This window comes from Prunus persica, chromosome G2, assembly GCF_000346465.2.
Source record: "Prunus persica cultivar Lovell chromosome G2, Prunus_persica_NCBIv2, whole genome shotgun sequence".
NCBI classification, from domain to species: domain Eukaryota; kingdom Viridiplantae; phylum Streptophyta; class Magnoliopsida; order Rosales; family Rosaceae; genus Prunus; species Prunus persica.
The window spans coordinates 12,128,446-12,138,370 of NC_034010.1; the positions used below are offsets into that span (position 1 = coordinate 12,128,446).

General features: G+C 35.5%; 1 protein-coding gene across 1 annotated transcript; it reads right to left on the bottom strand.

Annotated features, from left to right (window-relative positions):
• Nucleotides 1–8,994, bottom strand: LOC18780149 (probable sodium/metabolite cotransporter BASS4, chloroplastic). The gene is made up of 14 exons (XM_020558594.1): nucleotides 8,739–8,994; nucleotides 8,425–8,530; nucleotides 8,202–8,309; nucleotides 8,041–8,108; nucleotides 7,053–7,131; nucleotides 6,284–6,342; nucleotides 6,101–6,169; nucleotides 5,824–5,937; nucleotides 5,605–5,626; nucleotides 3,869–3,936; nucleotides 2,375–2,460; nucleotides 926–1,055; nucleotides 552–653; nucleotides 1–480 (listed from the first exon to the last, which is right to left on the bottom strand). The coding sequence occupies exons 1-14, from the start codon at nucleotides 8,904–8,906 to the stop codon at nucleotides 406–408; spliced, it is 1,254 nt and encodes a 417-aa protein (XP_020414183.1). The 5' UTR covers nucleotides 8,907–8,994; the 3' UTR covers nucleotides 1–405.

A 9,925-nucleotide genomic window follows, 5' to 3' on the forward strand; every position in this document is an offset into this window, starting at 1 on the left:
AAAAATTCAATGTTTTGTTAATTTTCTACATCCACGTGGATGCTTAAAAAGAGAGTGAATTCAGAGTCGCTCTGGGCGACTCGGAATAGCTTTGCTCCTTGACCACAATAGTCATTTGAAGTAATTACTTTTACAAGGTACATTTCAAAACACAAGATCTCTCTCTCTCTCTCTCTCTCTCTCTCTCTCTCTCCCCGACTGACACGTGGCAACTAAAGAGAGATACATCTCACTGCACAATCATGTCGAACTCAACCCTTTCGAAGAAGTAAAGAGCTGACTATTTACTTGCCACCATAACAAAGAGAAAGCACGCTGAGCATTGTACTGTCGAGAGGTCGAGAGGTCGAGAGGTCCTTCCAATACTCAAGATACCTTCGTACACATGAGCCACATTTCCAATACTCAATATACCTTTGTACTGTCAGTCGAGAGGTCCTTCCGAAGCCAGAAGTTAACAAGAAACGAGTCAATAATAATCTGCATCAGTAAAATTATTTGTCAGTTAAAGAAAATTTAAGAAGATACGGATGAATGGACGTAAGAAGAACCTGATTTAAGTGTGCTGCAACACAAGGAACAACAAGCAAACCAGATTCACCCAGTGCACCACCAAGTTGCTCCACTACAGCCACCATTACAGGCAGAGTTTTCTGTGAAAAGCATGCCCAGGCATCAACAATCATTGATTGCATTAAAGAAAAAAACTACTGATTTTTTTAAGCAGTTGCTCCTTACAAAGTCAAAAGTCGACAGGTATCCTAAACAAAATAGTCACTTAGGCCTACAAGAGATCTAAGTCACAACTTCACCAAGGATGGGGAGTTCAAGAGTTGGAGAGCAAACATATTTCAATACTGGCTAGAGAAAGTAAAAGTTTGAAAAGAATGAGAATTTTTTAGTTGAAGGTATGCATATCTCTCACCTGGCTCGCAACAAGGAGAACAGCATTGGCATTTTCTTTCTTGGAAAACACTGATCGACTGCCACCAGAGACAGCTGAGATGCTCTTTAGAGCAAGAGCATTAAAGGCTAACAAGATGAGGTGCAGAAGTCTGCAATAAAAGAAGAGAGATCTTTTCAGTAGGCCAATGCATTTGAGCCCATCAAGTTTCTAAGACACCTATCTTGTGTGCAATCCAAATACATCACATATCGTTTCCTTTTAAGTGTGGTTCATTAGAACATCTTCAGCCAAAGAATGTCAAGCAAATCTACTCATTTGAGGGCACTAAGGGTTTAAAAGATACTGGATACAAGTCCAATAAAGAAGACCCAGAGTAACAATTTGGATTCAATAATTTTGAGAAGAAACAAACCTTTGATAATGCTAACAAAAATTACAGTACCAGTGGACAAGGTGTGCAGTCTAAGAACGTACAAAAAACAAAAGGAAGAAAAAGAACAGACATAGAACTAGTGTATCAAAAATAGAATAATATTGAACCCAAGAAGCCCCCCAAGCACTTCTACAATTTGGCTTCGATATCAATTCTACTGGAATATATTCTCAAGCAATATTTGTTGTAGGTAAAGTATTATTGCTTCCAAATTGAAACATGTGAACAAAAATATAAACTGAAAATTCAACGTGTGAAATAGCTCCATTCAATGAGAATGAAAGTAGAAATGAGGTCACCGATTGTGATGGACTTTAAGCTAGGTGGGCAAGGTGTGCAGTCTAAGAACGTACAAAAAACAAAAGGAAGAAAAAGAACAGACATAGAACTAGTGTATCAAAAATAGAATAATATTGAACCCAAGAAGCCCCCCAAGCACTTCTACAATTTGGCTTCGATATCAATTCTACTGGAATATATTCTCAAGCAATATTTGTTGTAGGTAAAGTATTATTGCTTCCAAATTGAAACATGTGAACAAAAATATAAACTGAAACTTCAACGTGTGAAATAGCTCCATTCAATGAGAATGAAAGTAGAAATGAGGTCACCGATTGTGATGGACTTTAAGCTAGGTGGGCAAGATTGGTCTAGTCAAATCTACGCCATGTAGCATGTAGGTTTGCATAAGCATGCCCTATCCCCTCGGGTTAGTAGGGGCCCCCATACACTATGAGTGGGAAAAAAAAATTGTAGAAATGATGTCTTACACCCTACAGACTAGTTAATGTTTGAGAAAGCATCATACATGTCCCTAAAGATTCAGCACCAAGTTTAGATATTTTCAAAGTTTCTGAAGGAGGATTTCTTGCCTAAAACATTCTGCATGAAAAGAACTAGACTGGCTGGAAGTTCCTAGAAATAAACTTAAAAAGCAAAGACAAAAATAATTCAAATTTGTACTATTGCATTAAAGCATTAAACTAGTGAGAACAAGAAGAAATTTTTTTTGAAAATTAGGGTGAAGATCATACACTCCCATTCCAATAGCCACAAGAAAAACTGGAGGCTTAACCATCAACAGCAGTGACCTCGACCTACTAACTTGTATCCATGGCACCTGAATAACCATCAGATGTTTAAAAGTTTACAACATCTGCAATTTAAAACTTAAGAGAAACAAAGATGTCCTACAAGAACCAAAGACAACACACATTTCCCAAAATAATTTAAGTTTCAGCTAGGATCTGTACATTTTAGTATTTGAACTGGCTTGGGGCAACATGTTAACTTCCACATTCTGAAGAAATGAGAACATTGTGACACAAGAATTTAACAATTTTTTTCCATTTAAACAAAATGATCGTATCACCAGAACATCATAAATAAATTAATGAAACATGAGAATGAACTACATATCAAATCAGCAATGAATAAACAGAATGCAGTATAATAGACTTTGAAAACATAACCACCACCAGAACATTTTTCTTTTTTGACAAGTAAATTTCATTCCCAAAAATCAAGAATTACAACACCAAAACTCAGTACAAAATAGACCATAACAGCAACCAAACATATACAATTACAGTCTCAGGTTGTTCAAAAACTTCATAAAAAAATGAAAAGGTTCCCCGTTTTCTTTAAGGACTGGATGCACAAAATCGAATGCTTGAGGACCCCAATTGGGGCCTACACATCCTTTAAGCATCTGTTGCTTTCTTTCCATATGCATCCACAATGAAGCAATCAGCCAACACTCATGAAAGCCCTGCTAACTCTAAACCCCTCAAAGCCCATAACAAATCCACTACTTGACATGTATCCCAGTTATGCAGATATTTGAGAAAGGGAATGTCCCAAACCAAATCCTTGCCAAAAAGACTGAAACTCAAAAATCACGGCAAATTTGCTTTTATGCAATATTGTAAAGTATACGGGGAAGACATCTGCCATGGATGATCCCCGCACCAGACATCTGACAAAAGGCGAACCAGGCCACCATCCCCCCACCTTAGACCTAATGAGTTTGTAAACTCTGTAAGAAGCATCCAAACCTTTCCCGATACCTTCTCAACACCTATCCTAAAACATTTGCACATTGTGCATCTTTGCTAGGTACCATCCCCTGACCCAACAACAAATAAGTGGGAAAGCATAAGTCTGATCTAAGCTCTTCTTTATTTGAGTTTTTTTTATGCCAAATACCAGAAGATCCCAGTTTCCTTAAAATGGACTAATACTTAAACTTTCAGAAGACCCGGGAGGGAGAAACATTACTCTGCAAGAATGATAATTATATAAAACACAAATTTCATTGAAACCAGAAGAATAGTGCCCAAGAATACGTCAACTGATAAACCACAATATTGCACCAATGGGCTACATATCAAAACAACCTACACAGTCATAAATGCCTTGTACATAAACTAACAAATATCATGGTGAAGAGGAAAGTAAAATAGTACGACAGAATAACCAAAATTAAAAAGTAAATAGAAAAATATAAACCAGGATATTGGTCTTACTAAACTGAGGAAGACTGCACTGATCTTAGAAAAAAGCTTACGGTTTTGATCAACAAAGTCTGCAACACCTGTAATGGACATTTAATGAGGACTGACTAACAAAAGATAAAGTGTTCAGACATTAGAAAATTGACTAAAAATTAAAGTTCTTAAAGTTTAGCATGGATGTCAGAATTCATCCTGTTAGTTTAATCAAATTATGGTTTCTATACCAGATCAAGCCTAAAATAGAGGTTATTCCAACCCAACATCATTCTACATTCATATGTGGGTTAGCTTTGTAACTATTTCAATCAGAAGAACCTATAGTCTCAAGAGTGTTTCTGGTATGTTCAAGGCTAAGCTTTGAAGGTGAGAGAACCATTAAAAATTTCTAATGGGTGTGGACAGATATCCCTCATTCCAATGCTGAAAATTCCTGTCCATTTCACCAGTGGATGAAGGCCTTAGGCTTGACAATGTAAAATGGTAAGTTTCTCACTGATTCTTAACCTATTGCAAAGTGTGCAAGTTTTTTATACAATCATATCAAGATTTTGAAATTTTAAGAAATGTGTAGTGAATCACGAGTAGGACTGTAGTTTCTCAAGAATAGGATAAGGAACAGTAGTTTGTGATTTAGGAAGTGGAAGTTTGGGAGTTTTAAAATTGTAACGTTTGGTTACGTTTTTGGAGAATGTTTCTGAGTATATTTTCTGAAAATGAAAATGAGAAAATGAATTTGCATTTTCAGGATTCAAAAATGTGTCTGGGAGATTAATTGGAAAACAGATTCGGAAAATAAAAATAGTGAAAACATGTCTGGTAGGGCAATTTGAGAATAATAATATGTGAGTTATTTTTCAAGTATATTTTTGCTAATTTTTGTTCTAAAAAAAAAAAATTTAATACAGGCTAAAAGTATTATAAACGATGAAAAATGTATAATTTGAGAATAATAATGTATAATTAAAATAAAATAAAATTTCTAATGTTAGAAAAACCTAGATAATAAAATTCAATTATCGTTAGTTTAAAATAAATATGAAATTGAATATTATATGATGGTTTTATCATAAAATTAATATACACTGGTGTAACAAAATAAAATAATGAAGTGCAACGAAAAAAATGAAAACTGAAAAATGAAAAGCAATCAGACCAATACACTGGGTAGAAAATGAAAACAATAATTTGGTTTTTCAGTTTTTGTACATGAGTTTGAATTTGTTTTTAGAAAACGAATTCCAGTGAAAATGAAAATGACATACCAAACGCAGTTTTGGTAGAAAATGAAAACGGGGCCTTGAAAGCATCACTGAACGGCCCCTAAAAGACTTTCCGGTACTCTTACATTTAGAAATTATTGATATTGTTGTCCATCTGAAAAACTCAGAGGCCAATCGTGCAATCTCCATTCTAGAATAGTATGTTAAGCATAAAGTTAATATCAGGGTGCGATGTCACTATTTCACATCAATCGTTTTGTGTGTGAGGCCACACATGCACATGCATTTGATGTTTATATACAATGATTGTACTTGTGTACGTATGCATAGTGTACGTATGTCTGTGTATCTATAAGAAATTATGTAGAATGAGACTGATAGCCTGAACTGTATTGTGCCTCATTCTTAGTACTCAGTAAACAAATACCATTCAGGTCCTAAAATTCATATGAAGTTATTGGCTGCCACAAAAACAGTCCAGAACATTAGACAACACCCGAAACAGAAAGAAGATAATGAAATACTCACCTCTGAAGGATTCTCGAAAAATCTGTTCAAGGAAAGGACAAGTAACTATGAAAACGATAAAACACCAAAGAGAGTATATAATGTATCTTTTCAAGAGGCAAACTAAACGATTTCTATAAAAAGGTAAGAAAAAGGGAATATTGAAAAACACATCTATGCTTACTTCAGTAAATAGTTGATAAATCATAAAGTCAGTTTTGTTAGAAAGGAATTGATTACCTTCCCCAAGATTAGGGGGATCAACAATGTTAGAACAAGACTTTTGAACAGTTGCTTAGTTGGAACAGATACACCAACTCCACCAGCTATGTATTTTGATATAGAAAATGGGACCTATAAGGGGGATATGGTGTTAGCGTATGCTTAATGAGATCAACTAGAGAACTAAATCAGTTGCTGTAAGCCTTACAGAGCAAATGCTGTTTTATCAATCCGATTCTATATAAATAAGTGAATGCAAACAAAAATTGAGAACACTTGGGACTAGAAAACTCACAATCAAAATTCCTAAAAGGTTACTGATCACAGTAATGGCAAGAGCAAGAGCAGAATTGGCCCCCGCAAGCTGCATTTGAAGAACACAAACCTTTAGCCAAGCCCAAAACCTAGTACATACTGCTAAACAATAGCAGGAAAATGAAAATGTTCAACTAAGATCAAAGACAAAGGAATTAGCAACCTGAGCAAGTGCCACTCCACTTGATAGTGTAGTTGGCATACAACAAAATATTGCAAGCCCTACAACAATCAAGAAACTACTTTCAATTAAGATTCAGGAATAACAGATGAATGATTCACCATGATTCTGCAAATTCCAAGCTAACTTACACAACAAAATTAAGTATTTGCAATCAAGCAACGACAAACGACCAAAAAAAATCTGCAGAGTTTGAGCTTAGCTGTTTTGCTAAAACGAGCAACCCTAAACGCTATACCCATACTCAAGCACCTAAATACCATACTCAACCCTAAAAAGTTTTTGTCATTGCTTTGTCCAATGGCCATAGTTAGTGATACTAAGTCACCTACGATCAGATTCTTGTCATAAATTTCTATCGCATGGAAAATATCAATTTAAAAGAAGGATAATTCTCCAATTTTCATAGCCAGATAGGATCTCTCACAAAAAATTAAGCTCTTTGTCATTGAAGCAAGCTATAAACCGCATATGCTTAGGGGTGATTGAGCTAATTTAGTTGATTTGATTGAGCTCATTTGGATGACTTCTAGGGCTATACAGGAATTTTTCATTGAATTCAAATTTATTTGTTTATGGTATATAAGGCAATGTAAACTTTTTTAGAAGAAACCACAATTTCATTACGAACTTTCATACACAACAGGCCTGAAACTTCACAGTAATTTCATTCAGAATTTCTCGAATATTTAAATAACAGAATTGCCCTCTCAACCAACACTACAGGTGAAAATAAATTCAATTGCCAAACCTCTAACAAACTCTGGAGGTTGGAGCTGCAGTTGCAATATTATCCTCGAAAAATATGGAGTAAATAATAGAATGGAGACCTGAACCATGGAGAGGATTAGCAATATGTAACAGATCTAGCTAGCATTAATGAAATGTCAATGCAAGTGGTATCCATAAGCCTCAATTTAAAAATGGCCTAGGGATTAATTATATAATAACATATTCAGAAGCAATGGAAAATCAATGCAATCCACAAATCTCAGTTTAAAGTAGATAAAGTATCAGTTAGGAAAAAGAAAAAATCAAGTAACACATCTTAAAGAAACAAAATGAAGATAAACGAGCTCTCAGTTATGAGATACTGCCCCAACATTTTTCACCAATCTACAGATATTAAGGCATATAAGACTGTAGCTTGTTATAAGAAACAACAGAGATTCAATCATCGTGCCAGTCAGCAGGCAACTTGAAATCGGAGAGGTCAATGGAGACAAGGCATTATATTAGTTCATCCAAAGTCATATTTTTCAGTCACAATGCTAAACACATGAGATATACACAATACATAAATGATAAAGCATAGCATAAGTTTAAACCACTGGATGCAATAACGTTTTAATAAAAGATTACATCAGTTTCTCTATTTTTCCCAAACATCTAAAGGAACAAAAGCATGTCCTTAAAACATTTTCAAATACAGTTATACTTGATAAGAAAGAAGTTTTTAAAAGCAACATATAAAATACAGAAATAGAGACATTGATCCACTCAATACTATGAAATGGATGCCCTATAAAGACATGTACCAAATCTGTCTTTCATGTCTGAGTCTAGTAAGTATAGAGTTATCAACAATAACATCTATTCAAACGCAGGCCCTCTATGCATTGCATACTAGTGTGAGATATGTATGTGTATGCGCGTGCAGCTGCGTGTCCATGTGCGTGCTCGTGAGCGTGTACCCAAGAACATGCAAAAGAGAAGGACATGAGACATTGAGGTCATACTAGCCCGAAGATTCCGGCAGGCCATGCTTGTGCAGCTGCAACAATTTCTCCAGTGTGCAAGGTCAACCCTATAGAATCACATTGAACAAATTAGGCCCATTATTAGCATAAACTAAAGAAAAATCAAACAGATTGGAACCAGAGAAATGCAGAATTCTAACCTGAGATGATAAAAATCCCAAACGTGCTAAATTTTGACAAAGAATACGTATCAGCCAGACAACCTAGACTAGGATTTGCCATCCCTAAAGCTACTCCACCAACAAGAGCTGCATATAATATTGCAGACATTTATCAATAAACAATACTAAACAAAACGAGGAATGTGATTAATTATGATAACACTGTGAAAACACAAAACTTTCAACAAAACATAGAAGTCACCTAAGGGAAGAAAATTATTCGCCACGAAATGCGACAATGGTTTAGCCCAACTCAAGCCCTTCACTGAACCAGAATCGTTATGAGCTTTCTTTCCATCACCATCTATCTGAAAAAACATTCACATTTCTTTAAATGATTAAACAGAACATATAATTTTGAGATTTATCATTTGGGTACCTAAATCCTAAACCAAATTATCAAAAATTTCCTTCAGAAATTTAAATTACACTATAACCATGTCCAAACACCAAGACAGCAAAATTAGAATCATTATTGGTGAGTTACCAAACAGCGCACAAACAAGTAAACAGAACCTGATCGGACTGTTGGCAAGCTTTGACGGGTTTCGAAATGGAGCGGCTAAGTTGAAAATTGAAACGGAATGCCGCATGTTTGGACGGAAAATGTGGGATTCGGTGAGCAAACGGCAACAATTTGGCGGGTCGAGGTGTGAGAATTAGGGCATGGATGGTTCCCGCCATGGGAATTACTGCAAAAGTCAAAACGTGTCACTCTCTTTTTTCTTTTCTTTTTCCTTTTTGTTATCAGAAGGAAAAATGGGTGAATTAAGAAAGAGGAATGCTACTCTTCAAATAGTCTATATTTTTGGGTAATAAAAATTAAATTAATATATGTTGGGCTCATAGTATTTTTTCTCATTCAACAAAGTAGTTTTTAAGGGTTTTTTTTCTTTTTTTTTGGGTAATGGGGGAGTTAGTTGTTTGGATGGAAGATGGTCATGTTTGGTTGTCTTTTATTTTTTTTTAATCAAAATAAATTTCATTAGATAAACTTTAATAGCACAATTAAAGACATCAATATGACATATAAAGTACCAAGAAAGCAACAAACTAACATGAGAAAAAACAAAATTAGAGCCGAAAAAAGCCGCATTAAAACTAACCCACTTCACTACAATAATTAACCATAAGTCCAAACAAAGCTCGCAAACCCAATATGACCTAAACCCTAAACCAACCCATGAGCCTAATTGAACCCTCCCACCACCATCTGAAGAACTGCAATCGTGGCCACACCTACCACTGCATTCGTAACATATCTGGGAAAAATATGATTCCCAGCGCATCTACCTGCAAATAATAGCCAACAAATAACGAAAACAAGAACTCTACCAAAGAACAATTGAGTGATTTGTAGCAACCTTCGTTAAAGACGATGTAGAACAAAAAGAGAACATGAGCAGTCTTAGAGAGCGAGTTTTGGGAGAAAGATTTGATTGAGAATATAGACTAAAATGAGTGATGGGGAACTTCAATCTGAGCATGACCCAGAAGAAATCACCACAAAAGGGGCTTCTTATTCAAAACGTCTCGGTGAATTATTCACTAACCCAAAAGGAAAGGACGAGAAGAGAGGAGGGAGAGGAGAGGCAGTGAAAACTTCTTTCTCCTCCCCCCCTCTATGGAGTTTTTCCTTTGGGACTCACAAAGGGAGAAAGCGGCTAGGGTTTTAGAGGGAGTAAGTCTTTGGTTGTCTTCTA

Bases quoted from the DNA above. Each gene is read 5' to 3' on its own strand.
- LOC18780149 (XM_020558594.1), bottom strand. From the start codon at position 8,906: ATGGCGGGAACCATCCATGCCCTAATTCTCACACCTCGACCCGCCAAA. The intron at 5,627-5,823 runs GTAATCAATTCC...TTCCTTGAACAG, and splicing joins TCCCCCTAATCTTGGGGAAG to ATTTTTCGAGAATCCTTCAG. The intron at 2,461-3,868 runs GTAAGACCAATA...ATGGTTATTCAG, and splicing joins GTGCAGTCTTCCTCAGTTTA to GTGCCATGGATACAAGTTAG.